The sequence below is a fragment of the Condylura cristata genome, unplaced genomic scaffold (assembly GCF_000260355.1).
Source record: "Condylura cristata isolate star-nosed mole 26May11 unplaced genomic scaffold, ConCri1.0 scaffold00011, whole genome shotgun sequence".
Classification (NCBI taxonomy): Eukaryota; Metazoa; Chordata; class Mammalia; order Eulipotyphla; family Talpidae; genus Condylura; species Condylura cristata.
Window position 1 is genome coordinate 9,049,073 of NW_004567112.1, and position 26,623 is coordinate 9,075,695.

General features: G+C 45.3%; 1 protein-coding gene across 7 annotated transcripts in view; it reads left to right on the plus strand.

Moving 5' to 3' along the window:
* ABLIM1 (actin binding LIM protein 1) overlaps positions 1 to 26,623 on the plus strand; it is a 241,769-nt gene that overhangs the window by 209,939 nt on the left and 5,207 nt on the right. For 4 of the 7 annotated variants that reach the window (XM_012723613.1, XM_012723611.1, XM_012723609.1 and 1 more), the window contains exons 11-21: positions 3,073 to 3,108; positions 4,852 to 4,981; positions 16,129 to 16,176; positions 18,869 to 19,015; positions 21,067 to 21,158; positions 22,395 to 22,506; positions 23,374 to 23,438; positions 24,363 to 24,423; positions 24,952 to 24,959; positions 25,746 to 25,820; positions 26,161 to 26,241. In XM_012723613.1, coding sequence (XP_012579067.1) covers positions 3,073 to 3,108; positions 4,852 to 4,981; positions 16,129 to 16,176; positions 18,869 to 19,015; positions 21,067 to 21,158; positions 22,395 to 22,506; positions 23,374 to 23,438; positions 24,363 to 24,423; positions 24,952 to 24,959; positions 25,746 to 25,820; positions 26,161 to 26,241 — 855 coding nt within the window. Of the gene's footprint in view, positions 1 to 3,072; positions 3,109 to 4,851; positions 4,982 to 14,343; positions 14,449 to 16,128; positions 16,177 to 18,868; positions 19,016 to 21,066; positions 21,159 to 22,394; positions 22,507 to 23,373; positions 23,439 to 24,362; positions 24,424 to 24,951; positions 24,960 to 25,745; positions 25,821 to 26,160; positions 26,242 to 26,623 lie in introns of all 7 variants that reach the window. The other 3 variants (XM_012723615.1, XM_012723610.1, XM_012723614.1) reach the window with 3 other exon arrangements.

Sequence of the window (26,623 nt, forward strand, 5' to 3'; positions counted from 1 at the left end):
GCTGTAACTTCTGTGACAAACTACCTTCTTTTTTGCCACATTTACAAGAACTGATGGGTGTCAAAATAAGTCAGAGGCTCTGCTGTTTACCTACAGCTGCAGACTCCACAGCAGGTGCTTTCAGGTATTCAAAAACCTGTCTCACCATCCCTGCCCTCAGGAAGGCACAAGGAAGTGGGAGAACAGACCACTCAGAGGACATTGCAGGACGAGTAAAAGATGCTGGGTTGTAGGGTAGGGAGCCACACTTTGGGAGGGAAGCCGGAGTTGTCAGAAAAAATCCTGTGTTCTCAGTGGAGGGAAAAGAGAGGGAGAGTTCTGGCTTTGGGGAAAACTGGGAGTGTATTCACGGGGAGCTTAAGGAAACAAAGCATACACCCTGATCTTTGACAGTGGCAAGTTTCAGCATCCTGAGATAGAATGTGCAAAAAAATAAAAGTAAAGATTGGGGCCGCAGTGCAGGGCGGTGGTATGAGCGGTGCTCTCCTGGCTCAGCCCAGGGACGTCCCCTGCTGCTTGTATGGCTTGGGCCAGTTGACAACTGTTCTGCTCCTCATCTTCTCATCTGTAAGACAGAATCTACTTCAGGGGGTAACAGTGAGGATTAAATGCATGAGCCAAGTACCGGTGGAGGGACAGGCTTGCGGTAACTGTTCAGCACATGGCCTCTATTACTGTTGTTCCCTGTCAGAGGGTAACAGTGAGGATTAAATGCATGAGCCAAGTACCGGTGGAGGGACAGGCTCGCGGTAACTGTTCAGCACATGGCCTCTATTACTGTTGTTCCCTGTCCGCTCTGCTCAGGGCTCACTGACACGCCCTGCCCCCAGGGTCCAAGGCCGGGAAGGAGTTCCCTGCTGTCACCATACCCAGGACTCCCACTCTGGTCTGTCTCCTTGCCCTATCAGCTCACTCTAAATTGTTTTTCATTTTTTTAATTGGAATCTCAACATCTACAGACTGATTGAATCCCTTCCAAGCACGTTAACAGCATGGACGGAAATCAGTCATTCAACTGAGATTAAGACAGACTATCTGTAACACCATACAGTGCTTTTAGGTCTTAGGTGAAAAGGCATGAAGTCTTGGTGATGCTCTTTCACTGCTATTACATAGAATATGAAAATGTGTTTATTTGCAGTTACAATGCGCATTGTTCTTTTTATAGATGTTCTAATCTGGACTTTATTCTAGAGCACAGCCCAGCATTAAAGCAGCCCTTGGGTGGGAAAAGATGTCCGTTTTCATGTAGTGCCACCTAGTGGACTCATGGCTGTAACTGCACCTTGTGGCTTTTCCACAGCACCGGTCCCTTGGTTCTGGGACTTCCTTTGCCCTTTGGCCCTGGAGAGCTTTTCTCATGATAGAGGCAGGTCATGAAGCAAGTGACTGAAAATTTCCTAGTGTCCGAGCCACACAGGCAGGGGTGTGGGGGGCTGCATCGGCTTATGTTTCTGGTTTGGAGGTCTCAGTGGCTCCATTCAGGGCAATAAAACAGCAATTACTGAGTTTGGGCTTTGAAGTAAACAGGGTTTACGTCAGGGTTTGGAACCAAACTGAAATTTATTGACTTTAGGAAAGTTGTGTAATTCAATCTCTTTATCTGGAGACTCAAAATAACTGTACCTTAGAGTTTTTCTGCAAGGTTTAAACGAGGTGCTTAGGACCGTAACTACACACTGTCGTCACCTGGAACGAGGACCTGGGGCTTTCCTGAGCACAGACTCTGCATGGGGTTGCCCCGGGTCAGAAATCACACACGCTCGCGAGAGCTTCCCGACCCAGGCACCTTCCAGCTCAGCAAGCTTTGCAAGCAATGGGGCTGTTACCCCAGGACACCTCCTCTCTAGAATCAGCACTGTCATTTTTTGTTAAGTTTTTAAAAAATTTTCACTTGTGCACATGGTGATGTCAAGAGCTCACCCCACCTGTACGTGAACTTCGTGCCCCTCACTAAGGCGTATACCCGCAGCTCCGTGGAGGCATTTAGAAAGCAGGGTGACTCCTGTCCCCAGCCAACAACCCCTCCCACCCCCCCAGCCTGGCCCTGTGGATGAGTTGGGCTGGCAGGAACCTGGAGTGCAGCTTCTTGAAAATTGGGGGCAAGACACAGATTCTGAAACCTCCAACCCCAGCACTGAACGTGTTGTTCACGACACTTGGGTTATGCTTTGTTCCTCTTTGAAGGCTTTTTGCATTTTAATTGTGGACATTTCATCTTCATTTGGCAAATATTTGCTGAGTGCCTATGAGTGCCTGGAGCAGCCCTTGTCCCTGGGGACACTTGCCAAGGAAGGAAGTCCTGGACCTCAGAGTTTGCAGTGTTCTGTGGGAGACACGCGGAAAGCAGATATGTAACAGCTTCACAGGGGTAGTGCTCTGAGGGAAATGGACAGGAGAAAACATGGCCAAGCTGACCAGCCACTTGAATAGGAGGGTCGCTGTGGGCAGAGCTTTGCAGCAGAGACCTTCCTGTGGGTGCAGACAAGCCTGGCATGCGTCTAAGTGTCTAAATGCAGAGCACAGTTACAGGAAAGCACATGAAAGGCCCTGAGGTGAGAGCGGGCTTGGGCTGTGGATGGCTGCCAGAGAAGCCGGTTTGCCTGAAAGGACAGGAGCCGGAATGGGAGTCAGGCTGGCAAGGGTAGGAAGCTGGGCGTCTGGCCATCAGTGTTGTTTCCATGGTTGCTGAGGGTAGAGTTCAGCTGACAGCCTTGTTTGTAAAATTCTGTATCTCAGTCAACGCTCTAACTCATAGTTATTGTGAGCATAGTTTAAGCATAGAGCAGAAATGGTTCCAATATGTCTGGCTTAGTCACCCAAAGCGTCACACCCTGTTTATTCCACACCCTGGTGTTCAAGCAGTAGATGAGGGCCCCTGCGCCTCAGGACCATCATCAGAGTAGGCCTGCCTGGACCCCGCCTTCCACCCACTGGGTCAGCCGAGGAGGGGCCAGCAGGGGTGCTGATGTGTGCGTTTGAGTAATGTTCCAGATGATTCTGATATCCACTCTTAACAGAGAGAGAGACTTGGTAAATGTTTTCACTCTAAATTCTCTTTGATTCTTTCAGTCTCCAAGGACTTTGTCTCCTACTCCATCCGCAGAAGTAAGTACTACTTTTGAAAATTATAATGGGTAGAATGTTGGACCCACTTAGACCTTTCCTGGCCTGGGATATTTAAAAAAGGACATTAAACACAGAGAAGAGAAGAGTTGTACCTTTGATCCTGATGAATGTGGAGATTCCTCATATGTGAGACAGGGCAGGGGAGTCTATAGGAGGATCTCTGTCTCTAGACAGAGACGAGCAGATAAAAAATAACCTTTCAGCAGTCTGGGCCTGTGCCTGAGGGTAAGAAAGGGTTCACACGGCGTGAATCTACTTGTCCCGATGTTGGACTCTCTCCCCCCATCTGGAATGAGAATATTCTGATATTCTAATCCAGAACGCCAATATTCTGGATTAAGAGAAATGGCCCACAGTGGCTGAGCACATTCCAGAAGAAGAGTCATATTTACATCAGGCCACTGCTAGTCAGTGCAGGAAACAGAACCTCCAGTGGCTTTTATCCAGGTCCCCAGGAGGTTCTTTGGGAAATAACCATCTCTTTGGAGGGGGATCAAGGCCCAGCATCTGTGACTGCGCTGTCATGAGCTGGGGTCTGGCATGCACCCAGCCTACTCTCCCCACCCTGCAGCATTTGGGCCAAGATGCAACCCCACATCAACCATCATCACCATCCAGCATAGAGAAAGTTCTGGTGCTCCCAGTCTGTGCGATGAACAGCTCCTTCACCCTAGCTTCACTAGCTTCTGGGTCATCCCAGAACTCCACTACACTGTGCCACTAGATTCTAGGCCAGCCCAGAGCCCTGCTACCGAGTATTCCACCAGAGAGGCCTCAGAGGTGCTTTCTGCTGGCTCTGCATAATATTTCCCTTGGGAGACAAGGAGGAAGATTTGAGGCTGGAGCCTGATGCTCAGAGATCACAGTTCCCAGGTTGGCCAGCACCGAGGCCAGACTAGGCACTTTGATTCACAGATTCACTGATTCTCAGTGCTCACAGAGACCAGTACTCAAGAGACTGGGCAGCTGGTGCACTTACTGCTTTGCATTTCCTTATGTATCCAGTGAACTAGTGAACCAACCCCTTACCCCCTGGGGCTTCTCCAAATTGACAAAATAGTGTAAATAGAATCAGCCTCATCTTAAGACAAGCCACTTTATGGATATTCTCCATAAACCTGGACTGAGTTTAGGCAGCCACTATGAGATAATAACAATCTATAGGGTTCTTATGGTTTATGGCCAAGTTTGGTGAATTAATTTCTATTAGTATTCTGATAATTAACAGCTGTCACTATGAAGAATCATAGTTTCACCTGTTATTTACCAGGTGAAAGGTTGAAACACATCCTATGGGAATTTTTTGTTTTAAGGCTTTTACTTAATTTATTGCTATAGTCGACTGGAATCAACCCAAAGTTCCTTTGTCATTTGCTCTTAAATTTCACAGTTTTGGTTAAGCAGGGTCTTAATTTATTGTACCAATGTATGTGTTCTTGATGTGCTAATAGAAGCTTCTTAGCAAACCAGATTCCTAAAATGTAAAACATTCTTTCAGTTCTCTTAGCAGTTTTATATTATATCTAGGAGGGGGGAGTAGTTTCTGCAGTTCTTAGGTATTTTCACTCCCAAATTTGCATGTGCTAGTGGTGCTGTTGAATGGATATGCTGTAATTTACTTGATTATTCCCCAGCGTGTTAAGTACTTAATAGGAAGTTCTACCTTTATGAGTGGTGATATCATAAACATTATCATTAAAAAACAAAAACATTTGTTTCCAGGGCTACCAGGATGTTCGTGACCGGATGATCCACCGGTCCCCGAGCCAGGGCTCCATCAACTCCCCGGTGTACAGCCGCCACAGTTACACTCCAACCACCTCTCGGTCGCCCCAGCATTTTCACAGACCCGGTAAGGGCAGATGTTCCTGGGGTTTACTTTCCATAGCCCTCTGTTTCCGTGGGGCTCCCCCACATTGGTAACTGGCTTCCAGATATTCCCACCCCGCTCCCAGGGAAGGAAAAAAAAACTCAGATCTAACTATACTTTGTGTCATACTTGAAACAGCACGTTATTGTTGTCGTTCATTATGATTTATGAAGTAACTTTGACAGTGAACAGCTAGAAATAAGGGAGACTTTATGTCTTAGACTTGGAAATTCTCATCACTTTTGGACTTAAGATCTCCAGATGAAAATATATTGCTCTGCCTTTCAGGTATTAACCCTGTGGGGATGGGTTAAATGTGTTTCTCTTACCCAGTACATGGGGGCTGCTAAACTTGTGTGGTTGAACCTTCTAGAAGATGCTACTGGATTCAGCCTCAGGGTTGTATCTGGTAACGCTCAAGATCCTTTCCAGCCCCAAGATTTGGACTCAGACCTGAAAGACATAAAAATACCAGTGATGAACTGTGGTCGAGAATAGCATGGATGTCTACCCATCAGCATCCAGGCCCTATTATTAATCACAGTAGTGTCACGTGTGTGAGGTAGGAACAGAAGGGAGATCACGACAGAGCTAGCACTTGCCAAGAAGTAGTCTAGAAAGGCAGCCTTGGCCTTCGAGACAGACGTGGTGAGAGTACACATCTGTAAAGGCTTCGCTTTCAGTTTCTTGCTTCTCTGCAGGCTGATGAGAACAAACCTGTCCCCATTTCCACTTACATTTATGAAACAAACCAGAGGGAATGAGAAAATGGAAAACGGCTGCAGTCTTCCTGAGACCCATAGATTTTGCTTGTAGTGGACGCAGCTTGTCCTACTTGGTCCTCCAAGCTATGTCCTCTGGGCGCCACCGAGGCCCATTAGATGGAACTGTTCCTTCCTGCGTATGTCTCTACTCGTCTTATTCATGCCCGGGACCTGAGTCTAGATTTAAGCCCTTGTCTACCTGGGTGACAAGAAATCTTACAGGCTGCCACCTCTGCAAATGGCGTGAGCTGAGGTCACTGAGACCCCAAGTGTGACCTTGTTAGTGACATGGGTTTGGGGAAACTGTTGTAGCTCAGCGTCCTGAATAGGTGAGGGAAGGGCCAGTTGGGGACTCGGGTCCCTGGAGGGCAGGCTGCACTCAGCCTCAGCCCTGGCCGTCTGTGCCAGCCGTGGCCCCGAAGCCTTTAGAACATGTCCCTTTGGACGGCTCCTCCTTCCCCAGTGCTGACGGCTGTGCCCATGCCAGTTACTTGTTGGGGGCTAGCATTATTTTCTCGAGGGTGACCCTTGTGAAAGGTGGTGGGGTTCTGATAGCATAGTCATGAGCAGGAAAAACTACCTCCGGCTACCCACTCCCTCACCCCAGGCAGCAGGTGGTAAATCCGCTAGGTCTGAGTTTGGTTCTGAGGTTCCATCCTTCTTCCCAGTAAACCAAGTTCCTGTTCCCAAAACTGCTGCTCTGTGATTCTCGGGGTCACCACCCGGGGCCACAGACAAGGGGCTCCTCTTATGTAGGCAAAATACAATTAAGCTTTGGGCGGGGGGGAGAGAAGTTTACATCTTCCAAAATGAATCTGACCCTTACATAATGAGTACTTTTCTTTTTCAAGGTTCTTGGCATCACTCTTATTTTTACTTGCTTTTCAAAGGACTGTGCTTTGTGAGGTGCTCGGTAAAAGCAGCCCTTTTTGAGTCAAATGGAGCCCCAGGTTCTGGCCCAGAAGTAGCGCTGTCCTCTGAGCAAATGCCCTGGTCCCTTTCCTTCTCACAAAAACCATTTACTCTCGGAGACTCTGCCAGCTGGACTGTGCCCTTCTCCCCACATGGCCTTCACCACAGCAGGTGCCTTCTTAACCCTTTTTCCTCCCTCCTTTTGCAGACTGGCGATTAACGTGCTGTCTTTCTCTCCCCGGGGGACGGTGCTGTTGTGCCTGTGCCTGTGTTAATTTCTGTTCTTCTTTTCTGTTTCCGCCTTCCCCCGCCCCGACTCCTTGCCGCCACAGAGCTGCTGTCTCCTGGTGTGCACAGGTTGTCCTACCTGCGCACCAGCAGCCTCAGCTCCACCCACAACGACTCCCGCCCCAACTCCCCCTTCCGACACCACTTCATCCCCCATATCAAAGGTAAGGAGGCGGCCTTCTCAGGCAGCACCCTGCACCACGGAGATTTATTAGCTCCGGAAGGCTAATAAGGTGTATCTCCGAGAGACAGCGCCAAGCTGCCCTATCCGCATGCCTGCGTGTGACGCTGCCCCCACGTCTTAGAACTGGCACGGCCTCTCGCGGGGAGACGTGTGTCATTTCTAAGGTCTCTAGATGCAGAAGCAGGAAGTCTGCTCAAGACGTAAGACGTATTATCGACTGCTTAGAAAAATATATATTATCATTTTGTTTTTCTGGGCGTCAAAAGCAAAATGTAATATATCATCAGGCTATTTTCCTGTTTTGATAATGTGATCTGTCTCAGCCGAGCCAAACACTTAGCAACAAACATCCAAAAGTTGTCTGAATGGTGATAAATCTCTTGACAACACTGACATGTCTGGGCTGTATCAAAAGATCTAGGGTGACTCCACTTCATTTTCTTCCCCTGAGCCACCCCTTGGAGCAACGTGCTTTTAATTTGTCCTGGTTTCTGCATGGTGGAGCAGAGGCCCGGCCTTGTGGATCTGTTCCTGCCCCACCTTTCTGGCTCCCTCCCTCCCGGTCTCTTCACTGTCCCTTTTGCTTCTGTAGAAGCTCTCAACTGGTCTATTGTTCCCCTCCACAAGTCAGGGGAGACAAGAGCCCCAAAGAGTGTATGAAGGGGTCTTAATTGAAAAATACATATGAGCTCCCATCAGACTGCTTGATTTTTCCATGGTCTTGATTCCAACCCAGTGAACTGATGAAAACAGCTGGACGGGTAGCCTCATGGCGTGGGTCTGTCCCTGTCCCCATCAAGTAGCCTAGACACTGTCCCATCTGACGGGATTTTTTTTGTTTGCAGCCTACCCAGGCTGCTTTATTTTGCTCATTTGGATTTTTGAGTACCTGAGCCTTAAATATAGGCGGACTATGCTTAGCAGTCTGCAGTCACCTGCAGGTGCTGGTTAAGCATGGTCTGGGCTGCGACCGAACCATCACTGACGTGCTCTTTGGGGGGACACAGTGACCCCAGCAAAGGGAGGTCTTTGTCAGCAGGCGCAGCCAAAACTCAGGCTAAATTGCTCAAATTCTTGACAGAGTAGTTTCACTTATTGCTGTTTAATATCTTGGTAGCGGGTGGGGGGACTGAACTTGGATGATCTAGATGTCAAAATACTTAAGAGAATGTTCAGCAAATCCTAAGAAATGATTGGTAAACTTCAGAGATGTATTTTAAAGAGACTTTAATATAGAAGCCCTCAGCCACACTGAGATGAGTTTGTATCTAGTATATGAGAGAAAACAGGTTTCAGTCCTTAAATTGTGAGCTGCTTTGTTTGCTTATTCTATGTTTCATCTTTCAAGAGATGCTATTTTCAGAAAACATCCTGTGTCCTGTAGATCAAGTCATGCAGAGTTTGTGCAAATAACACCCCGCAAAATCTCAAGACTCTACCACCACCTGTCTGTGAGCAGCTTTGAGGGTGCTGGCATCCCCAACTAGGGTATTATCTCAGTCACTGCTTGTTGACCAAACTTGGGTGTTGACTTTAGCTGTTGAGTGTCACCTGCCTCACCTGAAACCACGAGGTCCCTAGGTGTGTTCGAGGTAAAGGTCTGATACGTGGTGATGTGCCCTCAGCCTGGTGCTCTTAAATGCTTTGACTTTTATCTCATTGGCTCTTCACCACCTTGCTGGGTGGCAGCCCAGAGGGGAGGAGGCTGGGCCTCAATGGTGACCTGGACAAGGGCGCTCAGCTAGAACTTGCCACTCCTGAACTTGGCCCCAGGCCTTCCCATCCCTCATTCAGATGCATGAGTGCTTCCAAATAAATATATATAAAGTCATTTTTAAAGCACTCTTATTGTCCACCTCTTGGTAACTAGGAAGTAGCATTCTTGTTGAGACTAAGACAAATGACTGCTTTCAACCATTTCAGTTACAAAATTAATTAGTGTTTACTTTTTGGTAGAAACACCAGTCACACAAATGCCAGCATCTTTCTCTACATGATGTTTCATTTAAAATGCGGAAACACTTTTGTTTCTCTATCTTTAGTCTCAGTGTGAAGCTTTCAACACAGGTATTCTGTCAGTAAGCCCCAGGGAATGGAATGCCCCTGAGCCTGAGAGCCCCCAGTTTCTTCTCACTGGGCCTGCGCTTGTGGTTTGTTCATGTGAAACAGTTTAGATACTAAATGCAATCAGTGCCCGTAACAGTATATGCTTAGTTTTAACACCAGATGAACTTTTTGCCAGAATAACACCTAGAGAATTGTACATTAAAGATGTTGCTTTAAAAGCCTAGTGCCGTTGAATGAGTAAGCACTGATCCCCCAGGAAAGACTCCTGTATTATTGTAAAAAGCATTCCATGTCCGTTTCCACCCGGGGCCTCTGCAGCCCTGGGAAATGTCCACTCCGAGGGGACTTCAGGCCACAGGAGAAACACCTCAGATGCCTCTGAAGTGGAGCAGCCTCCGGGGTTCTCAGTGGCTCATCATTTGACCATTTTCTTGTGTTGTGGTCTCAAGAGTTATTTTTAAAACCAATATGAGCTGCATAGCTTGATTCCTCAGGCAGGATGTCCATGATGTCCGTGTCAGGAACATACAGCTGGAAGCAGGACCTTCCCCCAGCCCTAGTCCACTTCCTGGTCCTTGTTTTCGGTTCACCTGGTCCAGCCTCATTACGCTGGTCGGGTCTGCATGGGTCGAGGCTCAGGTGCCCATTGCAGGCTTTCTGTCTGTCTGTCTGTCTACCTGCCTGCCTGCCTGTCTGTCTCTCTGTCTCCCTGTCTCCCTGTCTCCCTCCTTGGCTTCCCATCATTTCCATACCACCCTTCTCGTTTTCTGGTGTGTGTTTATTTCTCTTCTCTTCCATCCTTGTAGCCCCATCCCGAGAGTCTGCCACTGCTGTGCATTTAAACAAGCGCAGGTGCCTTAGAGATCTGGAAGAGCTGTTTTCACTGGGGCCTCGTGTGGTGTTTGCAGAGTTTCTCTTCCTCCCCCTTGAAATACTGTCCTATGGGCATAAAGCACACACTAGATGTGCAGACAGGAGGGCTACATGTATTAAGTCTCTTTAAAAAAAGCATTTTGCCATAAATATGGGCAGCGAGGAGGCATTTTTTTTTGACCCTTGCTGAAGGAAACTAGAACTCATATCAAAATTTTAAGCAACTCTTGAGCTGTCATGAAATGTTAGTGCTGCCAGCTTTAAGTTCTCAAAACACTCATTTGTCCTTTGGAACAGACACTGACTCAGAAAGCCGAGCAAGTCCCCACAACAGACAGTGCACAGCCGTCTCACTTGACTTGTGTTAAAAATTGTCACTTAGGCTCTCGGCACCCAGATGGAAGAATGGAACGAGAACAGACTTAATGTGATTCCTTAAGGACAGTGAGAACCCTACAAGTGGCCAGTCTCCCAGGGGCCAGAAATGTTCCTCTTAGGCTGACAAGGAAGGAGCTAAAAATGAAAGCCAACATATATTTACAGTGAACTGTATAGATGTAATACATAGTTGACCCTTGAATAATGCAAGGATGAGGGTCACAGATACTCCATCTCCCCCCCAGCCCCCATATAGTTGAAAACCTTCATGTAATTTGTGACTCTCTGAGCTTAACTGCTACTGTCTCCTAGTGTCCAGTGGGGGGGTCGGTTTCAAGACTCCCACAGAGACCAAAGCTCTGTGGGTGTTCATCCCTTATAATTGGCTCTCTGGATCCCTGAGTTCCACAGCTCCACAGGTGGGTTCAGCCATCCAAGGTGTATTTATGGCTGGTTGGGATTGAATACAGGACCTGTGGAGAGCAAGTCTGTACAGATGGCCCTTGCAGTTCAAACCCTTGCTATCCAAAGTCACCTGTGTCTATGGATAGTAGTTCCTGACCACCATTGCTAAGGTCGCTAACAACTTAGAGTGAACCTATATGAGGACCTAAAGAAACAAAGTGGCAGTGATGTGATATAAACTATATTACATGATATATCAATACACACATTTCTTAAACGGTATCTTGACTCTGAAGTAATAGATGATGATGATGCTGTAATAATAATAATAACACTTCCTTTATGTATTTCATCCATTGCCTCATAGCCTTACTTGGCCAAAATAGTGAGTGAAACAGAAACATAACCTTTTGAAGGCTTTCATGCATCATTTCCTCCCAGGATAGAGTTAAAAGTTTTATCATTTATAGGAGAAGGACAGTAAGCAACAAGATAGAAGGCTGATCTCTAGGATTTTTCTTTTAAAAACATCTTTTTTTTTTTATAAATACCTTCAATTTTAAAGGGCTATAACCTCACAACATTACATATTCCCAGACCTTATTCCCTAATGATCCATTGTCATGTAGAATTACTGACCAGTGTGCCACTGAATCTCTCTTTAGCTAGTTTTTTAAAAGGCTGTGAAGGTGGTTTCAAATGACCATAGCATTAAATCTGTTTGCAAAGATTGAAACACGTTAGAGTTTTTCCAGCAACTAGCAAGGTCAGTAGTGGTTGCTGGAGATATGTAACCAAATGAAAACCTGTGCCCAGTGGGGGGCAGCAGAAGCCAGGACACACCAGTGGGGAGCCCACTGTCCTGTAGCCTGGGAGCGTCATCATCCTTGTCAGAAGCGATGGGCTTCTCCTTCCACCCACAGAGCATCTTCTTGGTGGAAAGACATATTACTAGGACAAATGCTAATTTTAGTTGCTTTAAACCTCTGTGTCCCACAGAGGCAGATCTTTGTATATCTGCCAATAACATTGGCCAATAATTATCTAAACCAATTGAGTGGTGTTTCATCTGATTGGGTGTTACGACCAAAACCTACGAGAACATATCCTGGGAATATCTAAAATTCTATAAGTACAGCAAGGTTAGAGAGGAGGACTCAGGGCGAGGAAGCAGTCACTATCATGATCAGGGCTACAGGGATCAACTCTAGGGGGAGAGTTACACAGAGGGAGAGTTCATAGACCCTGTTGCTATCTACCAGCAGCTGGATGCCTTTCATGATGAGGTCTGAAATAGATGATGCTGAATCCTACAGAGGTACTCATGACATTAGGCCAGGAAACAGCAGTAGAATTAATTAGGTGACACCATTCATTCAAAGACATTGATTAGGACTTTGCGTGCTGAGCACGCAAAGGTGAATGAGTCTAGTTCTACTTCAGCCTTCGGCGTAAACAGGATTCCCTGCTAAATGAACCAGTCTTGCTTGCGTCCGCATGTGTTTTTAATATTCATTTTGTCAGACAATGGATTGTTTCTCTTTCGGAGAGAGTGAGTGAGTTTTTAAGATGAATCTTTTTATAAGTTAGCATAACTTCTAGAAGTTAATTCCTGGCTTAAAGAGTGAAGTTTACACTATAATTTTGTGGCAGCAAGGTACTGGCTCTTGAGAAAAAGGAGACAACAGTTGCATAATGCCGTGACCAAAACCCTGAAATCTAGGGTTGAGGCTACAGTTCAAACTGTCTAGTTGGCATCTCTTACTGCCCATGTGATAACACATCTGTGCTCCGGGAACTTAAAAATATGCATGTTTAGGAAGTGGAGAAATGAAAACTCCATTATCAATAAACATATTATTTTTAAACTCCAGCAACTGACATTTTTCATGCATCACGAACCAGAGTTAGAATAGTTTGACCTGAAGAAATTTACTCTTGTACACGTAAATCTAATGCAATGTTTTATGTCAATTTTATCAAAATTTTAAAAACCAAGTATAAAAGACAAAATAAAATCAATTGGCTCATGCTTTATTTTCTGTAAGATCTGTTATATTTATTGATGAAAATTATCATTTAATTGATGGATAAATTGGACTTAGTCCAAATTTGAAGCTCTGGAGCTTCAAAAGATGTCATCAAGAAAATACAAGACAACTCACGGCATGAGAGAAAGTATTGCCAAGTCATATAGCTGACCAGGGACGTGTATACAGATTTATCAAGAGCTCTTACAGCTCAGTAACAAAAGGAATCATATGACTACTTCATTAACTTTTGATAGTCTTAATCTTCAAGTGTATTCTTGGGACAGATATTTGCTCAGACATGGAAGCAGAGGAGAATTTAGGGCAATCACTCCTCTCTTTCTCATTTTGGATGAGCCTCTGTTCATCAAAATGGATTGATGGTCGCTGTTGGCACCAAGACTTTGCAGCCAAGCCCCGGGAAGCCCCTGTTCAGTCTCTGCTCCAGTATCATGCTGTCCAGCCCCAGTGTCCCAAATCCCATGGCCCTTTGATGTCCCCGCCTTCAGAACCTGAGCCTTCTCAGCTTTCTACCGCACCACCTATTTGGTGAACTTACTTTTCAGTATCCTGTTCAATTCTAGCTTCTTTGTGTAGTTTTCCTGCAAAATCAATGGCACCTTCACCTGAGACCCCTAGAATGTCTCATACCCTTCCACGTGAGCAGTTACATGGCAGCATATTTATGCACCTTCAGTCTGTCCCCTGAGGTAGATACTCTGAGCCCCCAAAGGCAGGGATTTCCCTACCTCACCTACTTATCCTCAGTCAAAGCTCAGGGCCCAGCCATCATGGGTATTCGGTAAATATTTCATTGGTGCAATTCTTAGACTGGGTGGAGCCTCATCTTTAAGGAGACAGGTAGACAGAGGTCCCAGGTGGTCCCCAAGCACCGGCAGAAGGGAATTCTGACTCTGCCTTGTGTACTGACTCGTGAGGACACAGAAGCCCTTGCTGCAGTGCGGGCACTGAGTGTTGCTAAGGGCAGGTCTGCTGACCGCAGACTCAGTCCTCCATTCAGAGAACTGTATCCCCATGCCAGCCTCTGCCCTCGCGCCTGGAAGTGACTGTATCTGGGTTGGCGTCTCCCACCCTTTACATGCTTGGACGTAACCATCTGACAGCTGGCCGTGAGCCATGATCGGTGACTTTCCATCCTCTCCACGGACTTTCCATCTAATGAGCTTGCCGCTGACTCCCAGCCTCCTGCCGCATGCCTTTGGAATGAGGCCTCTTACTGCTCGCCGCTTCACTCGTTCTCCTTGAACTCAACTCTGACTAAACCGTCCTTCACCTTTGCGAGCCAGTTGATAAACTGAATTTGTTTCTTTTATTTCTCCTTTTTGATGTCCAGTTTGTTGTTTTGAATTTTTATTATGCTTGCTTTGTTCCTTTATTGCTCTCCCTTTTCTCATTTTGTTTTCTCCATTCTTCTCATTGGAGGCAATGAGCCGTCCAGCGGCCGGAACTCCCCTCTCCCTTACCGGCCAGACAGCCGCCCTCTCACTCCAACTTACGCTCAGGCCCCTAAACATTTCCATGTTCCAGGTAGGCGCTGACATGGTCTATGTCTCGGTGTCCTGTCACGGTGTAGAATGTAGCCTCTGTCTCGTCTCCATTCCTCATGCTCTTCAAATTGGTATGCACACAGTAGACAAGCCCTAAATTGCAGGATCTCACCTAGAGGGCCCTTCAAAAACTTTGAAGGTGACATTCCAAGGTTGGATAGAAGGTTTCCGTTTCCTCGAAGTTTCTGGAAGAGGGTGCGAGGCAGAGAGGGGAGGAAGGTTTGAGCTGTCTTGTTTTGTTTGGACTACAATTTTAACTTCACCTTTTGTGTTAGTGCCCCTACGATGTCACTCTGTGGTTTGGTGTCATTGACTAATTACCCCCATGGTGATGTAGTTAACCTTCTCATCCCGAAGATTAAACCACAGCATCGCTAGAGGCAGTGTTTATTTTTCCTGTTTGTCTCTGGGGTGGAGCTCTTTCCACGGACTTTTCTTTTCAGGAAAGTTTAAAATTGGCTCAGTGTGGTGGTCTCCCTGCCCGGCTCAACTAACTCACCATCTCCATCACCCACAAGGTATCTTGCAATTTAGGCTGGGTGCTGGGTGCTGCAAGCTTTGCTCTGTAACCACAGCATTTGCTGCCACTGTACTCGGAGCCATTTGTCCCCAAGACCTGGGAAAATCAGAGCACATCACCCACTCCCTTGACATTTAAAGTCGATTTTGACAAAGACAAAATTGCCCATCAGAGGTTACGGTACTGTTTTTCCCATTGGAGTTTCCTTAATATGCTTCTTTTTGCTACTACAAGTAGTGTAATAAATTACTCGTGATGTTAACACTAGTAAACATTTGGGATCTCTTGTCTTATTTTTTTTTTAAGCTGTCCTAGTTTACCTACTAAAACAGAGGGAAATGCAATAAGATTCATACTACTAAGCTAGCACTGCCTCTTTTAAAGTTTCATTGAACCTTAAAAATCAGTGTCCTACGTTTGTAACGTTTCACCTCAAGAGTATGCCGCCAAGACAGAGTGCCCGAGATGTTAGAGAAACAAACCCTTCGAAATTTCCTGAGTAGCTGCAGTTAAAGTGGTAGCGTATCAGATAGGACCCTGTGAAATACGTGAAGAGTATCTGGCGTCCTGCTTCATTTTCTTTTTTTTTTACAATTTGGCCCAGACACATCAGGATATTTTGAAATCTTAGCACGTCAAGACAGTCTGTACATAAAGTGTGTCTGTGTTTAGTTTTGTTCTTTTAAAAAGTCTTACTACATTGTTTTCCACTATTCCATTCATCTGTAGAAAAGCAAATTGAGCCACCGGTATCCACTGAGAGCTCAATTTCTAGACTGTGGCATTTGGGGGGCTCCCCCACACTGGCCATGTCTTCCTCTCTGTTCACCCTCTGCTGCTTGCATTTCTTCCTGTTTTAATCCCTTTTAATGAAGTGTGTATTTGACATAAATGGCTCATGAATGAGTTATACCTCGATATCCTAAGCTGTATTACAAAGAATTCCATATCACTGTGTCTTTCGTAATTCATTTCCGTAATCTTTTCTTCCAATAACTTCAATCTTTGTAATACAAAAATTAATTTTCTGGGAGATTTTTGTTCAAGAGACTTGCATTTGGTTTGCCCCTTGGTTGATCTGTTTATCCTACCACTGAACTGGTTCCCATAATCACACACCTTTGCTTTTCATTTCCACAGATCAAGGGATCAACATTTACCGAAAACCACCCATCTACAAACAGCATGGTAAAACCCGCTTTCCTCCGCGTAGCTTTTAGTAGCAGAGTCCGCTGACCTTCTCTTTGCTCTTCTCTGAAAGGCTGATCTACTGCTGCTTTTTAGAGTCAGTCTGGGATGCTCAGGGTATTGTGCTTCTCTGGCCTCCTACGATGCAAATATTGTGAAATTGGTTTTTCTGAATGGAGAACTTGATTGGGGAATTTCAAGTCTGTGAGCTTATCAACCCATAGATCATCCCATTCAGAGAAAAGGGAAGTACTGGCCCCACAATAATTTACAAACATCCTAACAGGATGGTTTGGGTTTCTTTGGTCATCAAATAACTTATCCAGCCTTTTATAGTAAGTAGTTAACACTAATGAAACTAGTAGTTAAAATCATGAAAACCAGCCACCGGGAAGACTGGAGTAAGCCCACATCACTTGACAGTTTCTTACCAGCCTCCATGGTGGCATCAGTGCCCTAAGGAGGAGTGGATGAGACTCAGGCTGACCCAGAAGCACTCGCCCTATGCCAGCTCCTGGCCTAAATGTCCGTGTGAGGTCATGGTTGCAATCTCTGTGTCCCACAGTTGTCTCATCTGCGGAAAACCAGTCAGCTTAGCCAATTTGTCTCAGGAATTTCTGCAAAGAATCATTCATGTGGATTTATATAATTGTGTTTCCTTTTCTGGGAACAGAGAATTTTTAAACCCAGAAAATCACTGTACTTTATGTAAATCACGTATTCTTCACCATTGTTAGATCTCTGTAGATTTTACCTGCCATAAATCTTTGTCATGCATAGAAAGCTAAGTCTAGTGTTTGGGTGACCTCAAAAAATTATACATAAAATGTGTCTGGAAATTTGAAGGCTGTCTTTCAAATCCAGTTGACATTAATGAGTCCTTGAGGATTAGGGTGATGTGAAAAGCAAATGAAATTGAAAATGCACAGGGAAAAACTTTTAGGCCAACCGTTGAGGGGAAAAAAGCATTTGTGTTATAATGGTTTTAGATCTATGATTTCCTTCCTTCATCTGTTATGTTTCTTTTTTTTTTTTAAGATTTTACACTACGCTTGCTTTTTTAAGTTTGTTAACATTGTTTTTGTTTGTTTTTTATGGTTTAATGTCTTCTCACCCACTCATTAACATGTGAATGTTTACTGACTTCATCAATTCTAATGCGTAAGTACTGTTTGAAGTCATGCTTTTCTTAAGATTCCCAAGATTTATCAACTTAGAGACTTTTATTAATACAAAAACTCTAGACCCTGTCTCTCGAAACAAAAATAATCGTAATTAAGATTTAGCGTGGCTAATGTTGCATTGTATAGTTGGAAGGGGTGAATTGGCTTTTTTCCAGAAATGAACTTTGAAGACTTTCCCTGTCTGTTGTATTAGAGTAACAGAACCAGAACAGTCCTTCCCAAAAGACATTCTGCAGAACAGCAGTTCTGTGCCACTGAAATATTTGGTAACTAAAACCTGCTGTCAGTGCCCAAGAGTATTTGGAAGGCGCTAGATTTAAATGAAGGCATGACTCTTTTTGAAGAATGCAAGGCTTCTCCTGCTTTCATATGCTTTTGTACTTTAAAAGGAAAATATATAATATGCAATGTTCCCCAAGCTAATTTTTTTATAAGGCTAGCCATTCAGAGAGACAATGTTCTGTGCCTGGCCAAGACTTTCTCCCTTGTTTAGAGTAACTTTGGTCAAGGAAATTGAGACCCAAAAGGTTACTAAAAGAATGGGGAGTTGGAGCAAAAGATTCTGTTATTTCCAGTTTGAAAATGATGTGAGCCCAGGGAGAGGGAGAGCTTTATATAAAGCACAGTAAATATATTTTTAAATGTTTAGTAACATCCCAGGCCAGATTGCAAACTCTGAGTCCGGAATTGACCATTGAACCTGGTTTGTTTTGCTGGGTCTCTGGGATTAGTTTGGGGGCTCAGAGCCATGACTGCATCTGTGCATGACCCATAAGAACTTGGAATGCTGTTGCTTGTCTGGCTTTTGTTGTTTTAAACTTGTATGTGCAGACCCCTGCACAAAACAGTGAGCTTTGCTAGATTCCTGCAAACTACAAGAAGGTTTTCCCATTTGTATTTCTCCTAGGACACATGTATAATGTGAGACTAAAATGAACTGGAGCATTATATTTGTGGGCTAAGAAACCACAAAGATAAAGCTAGCCAGAACCTCTTCTGATTAACAACGACAGTCAAGTGACACTGTCATCTTTCTAACTTAGCTCTTTAATTTCAAATCACTCATTTAAATTTTGAGTTGTCCTGGAAGAGTATTGCCCAGCAGTGCTTTCTGTGATGATGGAATTAGCCAAGCTGCTGTAGAATAGCCCCTAATCTCATGTCTTCACTGACCATATGGCTAAGGAACTGAATTTTTAATGTCATTAGCTTTTTGTTTGATTTCATTTTACTCATTTAAATACCAATAGCTACATATCGCTGGTATTAGACATCATAACTCTAGAACAAGATTTTTTCAGATGTAGAACAAATGTAGGTTGAAGCTTTGCTTCTGATGCAAAGTAAGGAAAATGAACAGTCACTGGGTGCTGCCACTGAGTGATAACTGTGATAACCAGAACTTTCTGGAGTGGAAACTTGCCAGAGAGCAAGAAAACAATGGAAGTGGGGTTTTACCACCAAGGCCTTGCAGACTGAGAGCTAAGCTCCCCGTGATTCCCACCTAGATGCAGCTGCTTTGGCAGCCCAGAGCAAATCTTCAGAAGACATCATCAAGTTTTCCAAGTTCCCAGCAGCCCAGGCTCCAGACCCCAGCGAGGTACCAAAGATTGAGACGGACCACTGGCCCGGGCCCCCCTCACTTGCTGCCGTAGGTATGCGATTGCTGTAGCTAAGCCAAGTAGACACATCGCCAGGCAAGCTAGAAGAGAAATGTATAAACATATGCAAGAACATGTGTCCTGAATGTGAAGACTCTGAGGAAAAGTATGGCCGAGAGTCAGAATAATGAGACAGAAATAGTGCAAAATGCTTCCTGGTTAGAAAAACCCAATCACCAGACCCTTATTCTAACCAAACCCACTGACTGAGAGGCAGAGCTGGTCTAAAATTCATGAGTTGCGTGGACTCTCAAGAGTCATCACTGCAAAATCAGGACCTCTGTTGACCATAACTGAAGCAGAGTCTCCCCTCCAGGACATTGGTTTAGGGGCTAAATTAACCGAGTGTCCATAGAAACATGACTTCTTTCAGTTAAGTGTGTTTTAGACTATTTCTGGGTTGTGATTACAATGCTCTTAACCAGCCTTAACACTTGAAGCCCTTTCACTTTTCTTATGAGAACCCATTCTTCACACTCAGAGCTCCTTGAGAGTAGAAGGTGTTCCGAAATACTACTTGTGTAAAGTTACGTGGCTTTACATCGATCATCTCCATGAATTCTGTGCTGAAGTGTCCCATTTGAGCGGTTTCATTCTTTGCTTTGAACCACACACTTATGCTTAAGAATTATGTCTGTGTCTTCACTGTTGTGTCAGTGGTGAAATCACTTGGCCTAAAAAGTGGTATTAGTAAATTCAGAAGCTAATACTGGAAACTGAGGGAGTCAGCTTTACAAAGATTTGACTGTCTGATCACAGTTTTCTTAACAAACCCAAAGGCCTTCAATTTTCCAAAACTCCCCCATTTTCTTCATCATGCTGGTTTTCATCAAGTTATTTGGGGGAAATGCTTATAAGCAATTTAAGTGAATTTTGAAGCAGTTTCAGTTTACAGAAATGGTTAAAGGGAAACCTGTCTCCTCAGTCATTATGCACTCTACATGGTGTGGACAAGGTTCGCCTCATTCTGGCAAAGTTGTGCTTATTTACTTATATTAAGATAGTCTAAAAGTGGAAATTCACATTGTCGTGAATGAATTTAGAACTAAGAACCAATCACCAGCTCTTCTCTGCCAGTCCCTGCCCTTCAGGCATTTCTTGGGGCAGGTGAGCCTCCTACTAAGCTGTTTAGCTAAGCAGTTCGATTCTGGGGAAAGGAGAGAACAAACTTTTTTATTTTTTGGTTGAAACTGTCATTGCAAAATAGTTTGAAACTCTCTTGGGTTCCAAAATGAAGAAAAGTTATGGTCCAATAATCAAAATAACAAAAACCAAGCCTATTAAAGTTTATTTGGATTAGATTAGCAAACTTTCCTGTTTCCTCCCACAGTTAGACTAATCCAAGCCATTTAGGAAAAACAATAATTACCTTCATTTTCAACCATCCAGATTCCTCCTTTTTACTCCCTGTTCCCTCTTTTCTAAAAATCTTTAAAATGGTACATGGTGAGCCTCAATGCACTCAAGTAAACTTTTTAGCTACATTAACCCTGTTTTGTTGGCCTGTTATTATAAAGCACTCTCAGAATCATTTTTAAAGAATGAGGAAAAGAAAACCTATTCCTTTGGAGGGGAATTTATTACGGTAGGAGACAGGGTGAGAGGAGACAATTCTAAATAGATTAGGAAAAAAGTACAAGATTTTAAAACTTGTCACAAGTGAATGTCTTATTTGATGGTAGGTAGATGAATTTGGATTTCTCTCTACTTGAAAACTGACCTCAGGAACATCAAAATAATAACTCTTGGTTCCCTTCCCACCTACCATGAAGAGTTCTGACCAGTGGCCAAAGAGATGACTCAGACCAGTCGCAGTGGCAAACCGAGTTCTCACTGAGCAGAGCCATCACTGGGAGGCCCACATTCGTGCCTCACCGGACCCCACATTGAACTGGCTTGTCACACAGACCCGCTGTTGTGAGAAACTGACCGGGAGTATGGAACCGGTGCTAGGCAGGCTGGCAAGTTGAGCACAGGCCGACTAATCCCTTAAGGTCCCCTTGCCGTGGGGCTGATGTGAGAAGTTGTCTTTGCTGTGGAATTAGGAGCTGACATGAGACGCAGATCTAGTGGCAGAGAGGAAGATGATGAGGAGCTTCTGAGACGCCGGCAGCTTCAAGAAGAGCAATTAATGAAGGTTTGTCCTTAAACTACTTTGTGGCAGTTTTCCATTCAGTCCCTTTCAATCCCTGCTTTTCCAGTCACTACTTGGGGTGAGGCAGCAAGAGGAACGAGCTGGCCCTAGCTCCCAACGGCTTGCCGTCTGCCTGGTGACACAAGGCAGCAGCTGGTGACAGAAATAGGGCCAGAGTACTGAGAAGGTTCCGGAAGAGATGACCTGGAGGCTGACGGCCACAGGGGCTGAGAATGTTTGGGCTTTTATGAGGTGACTGGGGGGGTGGTGAGAGGCGGGGTGCCGCCTGCATCGGTAAGATGCAGGACCAGGGTTAGCCGGGTACACCAAGGTGAGCCACCCCTGCCTTCCCTCATGCACACTCTCTGACAAAATGCTCTTGAGGTTGAGCATTTCTCTAAGTCTTCCCTTAGGACCTGTGGGACCTTGTGTGTCCCACTGGGGACAAGGGAGGGAATACAATGGTGGCCACCAAGAAACCTTCATTATACCCTCCCCACCCTAGCCCAGCCTGCAGCATCCCAGAGGGCCAGAGAGAGAGCCAGTTCTAGCCTGGGCTAGGGGAAGCAGGGAAGGTATCAACCCTCCTACCAGTTAGGGGCTATTGAAGCCCTTCAAGTGATGTTTTCCAAAGAGCTTAAATCAGACGGGAAATGCACCTGACAGGTTATGTAATGTGGGGCAAGCAGACAAAGCTGCATTCATGGTCTGATCTGGGTTGTGCAGTATTACATCAAAATGTAAGTGGTGGTTATCTCTGAGTAGTGGGTTGTAAGTTAAACTTCTTTCCTTCTTTCCTTCCTTCTGGTTTTTTATAAAATCTGTATAATGAGCATGTATTGCTTTTTCCCTTGTTTTAAACAAATCAGCATGATTTCCTTTTAAAGCCTACCAGCCTCAGTCTCCTCTGACCACACCATCAGTCTCTACACACTAACCTCCCTCCTCACCCACTTTGGGGGAGCGTGGGGGTAAGATACCCTTCTGATGTGATGTGAAGCTCCCTGGGGAGGTGGATTTTGGCAATGGACACAGTGAAGAGAGGGTCTTTGGGAGCCTCTCAGGGTTTAAAGCCTGGTCTGTTTCCTGAGGAACCACCAGGCTCTGGGGCCACTGTACCCAGGCTCCCGCAGGGCCAGGCGCTGCTTGGTCTAAGAAGAAACTGGAGTTCCTGAGGGTAACGGCCATCTTCGCTTTCTTTTTTTTTCTTTTTCTTTTTTTTTTTTTTTCTGTGAACAGCTCAATTCAGGCCTGGGACAGCTGATATTAAAAGAAGAAATGGAGAAGGAGAAGGAGAGCCGGGAGAGGTCATCCCTGTCAGCTGGTCGCTACGATTCTCCCATCAACTCAGGTGAGGGGAACCTCCTTGCTGCCCCCCGCTGAGGGCAGACTGCCCAGGAAAGACCGTGTCTGTGAATCTGCAGTGTGCTGCGGGCACGAAGTGTGGGAACCACTGCCTGTCAACCATGCTATGGTTCTTCCTTAAAATTATTACTTTCCCACTAGAAATTGGAAATTTTCCAATTTCCCATTGGAAGATGTCAAGAACCATGAAGGGTTAGTTCCCATGTGCATGGTCTACCATCTAGAATAGTCATCTCAGAGAGAAGCAGCAGAAAGGAAATCCTGATGGAGAACAGGATACTCTGACTATAGAGAACATGAACATTTTCTAAGCATTGTAATTTTCCATTTATATATTCAGTTCAAGAGGTGTTTTTGATACTTCTGAAGGAGATTACGGAGGTTGGACAACTTAGTCCCTCTCCAGTCCTGCATCACCCTCTGGTTCGCTTCTTCATAGAACAGATCTGTGTCTTCTAGAATTTTACATAGTTAACATCATGAAGTTTTTCTTTTCCTTGAGTGACATCATGTCATATTTATTTTAAAATTCATCCAAGATGTTTATATGAGCTCTACCTTTAAGCATCATGGGAGAAGTATATCCCTGGGCTTGACTATTACTCATTCATTTATGGTTATTTCCAGTTTTGGCTACTGCAAATAAAACCTGCAGAAATCAGATAGTTAAAGACAACTTCCCTGCATGACCCTAGCATGGTAGCATTGTCTAGACACTGGAGTCCAGCCTTAGTTGAATTATCCTTTTTAAATTATCTTTTCTGCAAGGTAGATTAATCACTGTCAATTCCATTGAAAAAACAGACTTCTGATTTCCTAACAGCTGCTTTTTTAACTTTCTTTTTTCATTCAGCTTCACATGTTCTATCATCTAAAACCGCTTCTCTCCCAGGCTATGGAAGAAACGGACTTCACCGGGTGAGATTTCGCCTTTTAATTATTTCTGTGTCCTTCGCCTCTTCTGTCCTGGTGGGAAAGCTGACATATTATCTGAATAAGTCTAACAGAAGGATCTCAGTCCTAAATGTAATGAAAATTATAACCTCTCTGATCTGGTAAATCACTTTGAGTTATAGGCAAAATAAAATCATTCTATTGAGAGAGGAGAAATTGACTTTAGATCTAACTTTAGATACAGAAGCCTGTATAAGATTCTGGGGAGACTAGATTAAGTGGTTGTTTCTTAATCTAATTCTACAGTCAAGAAAGGAGCAATTACTCAAGCCATTATTTCTATTATAAAATGACACAAGGAAGCTACTTGCAACTACTCACGAAGCCTAAAACAAATGGAATTAATGTAACTATGTGCAAAAATGTGATTTTATTAGCAAGAGATGCTTGTTTACCTTGGGCCTGCTGGGCAGTGGCATTGGCTGTGCTAAAAATGACAGAGTCCTCATAGAAGAAAGAGAAGCAAAATATAATGAGGGCCCCAGGAATTCAAACTGGGAAGATTTCTCTTTTTTTAAAAAAACATTTACTTATTTATGTATACAGAACTGGGGTACAGGCCAGAGGTGCAGGGGTGGTAAGAGGATTCACCAGAGACAGAGTGGGGAGCAAAAGAGGCCGACTGACGAAGTACACTGCTGAGGGGAGCAGCGGACCAGTCAGGAGAGGTCTGCCACGCCATGTGGGTCACCTCCCCCGCTGGTGATCGAAGTCTTGCTGAAGCAGCTGCGGCCAGCTTCATAGTCTGTGTTTTAATCCAGTGTGCCACCTGGGAGGACCCAACTTGGGAAGATTTCTTCAAATTTTGTAACACTTCTTCCTTCTCATGGGTCTCTAAAATAATCACCATGGAGCAGATTTTTAATAATGTGTGTCTCCTCCTTTCAGCCTGTTTCTACAGACTTCGCTCAGTACAACAGCTACGGGGACGTCAGCGGGGGCGTACGAGGTGAGGCTCCCGCGGCCACAAGTCGCTGCCGCGGCCGAGGGTCACGCGGCCGAGGGTCACAGCTGTGGGCTGATAGGGCGTTGATTAACATCTCGCAGTGTCTCTAGTGAAATAAACCATGAGACGTGAGTTCGTAACAAAAAGTCTGACTCCTATTGTGTATCTGTCCCTCATATACCAGAGGGACAGAGAAGCTGGCGTGGCCCCTCAACGTGTGTGATTGTGTGTGTGAGTGTGTATGAGAGAGAGAGAGAGAGAGAGAAGCTCCGTGTGAGAAATGCACTGATGGAGATCTAGAGAGAAGCAAGGAACCTTCAGGGTGTCAGGAGAAACTTCTTCAAAGCCCGTTTTAACTGAAAACTAACACTGAGCAGCACTCCCTGACACGGAGAGGGACATTGTGTGCAGAGACAGGAAGACTGCGGTCTGGTGGGGAGCTTGTGGGCAATTGCAGTAGATGCCGTCTCCAGGACATCGCTATAGTTTTTTTGAGGTCTTTCCCTGATGCATCTTCTCTTTTCTTTCCAGACTACCAGGTATGGATTACTGTTTGCTCCAGTTGGCCTTACCAGCAGAGCCATCATTTTTCACTGCAGACTCTGCAGCTTCAGGGAAGGGTTTTTGTGGAGAAGAAACTTAATCTGGCTGACCTAGTCATCAGTACACACACCTGAGGAGCCAGGAAAAAGAGACACCCCCGTGCCAGGTCACACTACCCCAGGGGTGGGGAATGTGGCCAGGCCAGGTGGCCGAGGACTCTTCTCTGACCCTGGAGGGACCCCTCTGGATGGAAGTCAGGCAGCCTCTGGGGTCTCCTCGTGAGGTTTATCTTCTCGCTATAACCACTCAGCGCGTTAGGGACTCCCCGCCTTCACTGGCCCCAGCTGGAAAGAAACTCCTGTCTCGGGCTCACTGTGGCACCATTCCCTTTTATCCTGGACCTGATGCAACTGCAATAGAGGAGAAAGGAAGAAAATGTGAAGACAACTAGCATTGAAATAAGAAAATAGCAGTCAAAGACTTGGCAGGGTCAATTTGGGTTTTGTTTGTATGTACCCTGTAGTTTCATACATGGACACTGGGTCCAAAGAGGGCCCATAGCTACTAAGCCAGGCTCTCCCCCCAGTTTGATTATAAAGGACCAGTCTTCTTGGCTCTTATTAGCAAGGATGTCGGGTCGAGAACTCCTTGGTAATTCAGATGAGTCACTTGTTAAATGGTGGCGAGATCATCTGTGACATGAGCCCCTGGAAGGGAAGTGTGGAACTCACAGCCCCTCCTTACTGTGGGGTCCCCTTCCTGAGCCAGCTTTTCTGTTGCAGACCCTCCCAGATGGCCACCTCCCGGGAACGAGAATGGACAGGGGTGTGTCCATGCCCAACATGCTGGAACCGAAGGCAAGTGCACCTCTTGTCTTTCCCCGTGTTCAGATCTCTGCGACCCACTGGGCTAGATTGGCACGTTACACCAGCCATACCATAAACGCCTCTGGCTGCTGGTCTCGTTGGGCAGGTCAGCAGGCTGAAGCCCTCGCTGTCCAGTGTAGCACCAGCCTGTCTGTCCTCTGACCTCATCTAAACTCGGCCCCTGGTATGCATGCCACCTGCAACACTGGAAACACCCATCTCAGATGCTCTGATTATACCATCTCGGCTACTCTAACTGAGGAGATTTTAGGGAAATTGCACTTGGTGAAATCCAGGCACTCTTCCCGAAGAGGTGTTGTTTCCTTCTTAGGTATTTCCATATGAAATGCTCATGGTGACCAACAGAGGGCGCAACAAGATCCTAAGAGATGTGGACAGAACCAGACTGGAGGTAAAAAAAAAAAAATCTAGTCCCAACAGCAACCCCCTTGTGTTTCCCAACCCTGCCCCTAAAAAATATCTCAGTAAAAGCAAAACATGAAAAAGGATCCATCTCATGTAGTAGATAGATGTAAGAGAGAAAGGCCCAAGTTCACACTTACGATTGAGCTTAAGGATGTGCAGAGAAATGCATCATTCAGGGGACTCAGGATGACTGCAGGAACTCTCCTGGCAGATTTGATGTTGCCATCGTTGTGGCTAGTGCTGTAGCATGGAATTTCACACCCTTTCCAGAGACCTCCTAGAGTCTCATCTTCCCCATGAGCCTGGGTTGAGCTGTAGAAAAGGGGGGTGGGGAGACCCTGCACCAGGCAGGCATGTCTCCCTCTTGG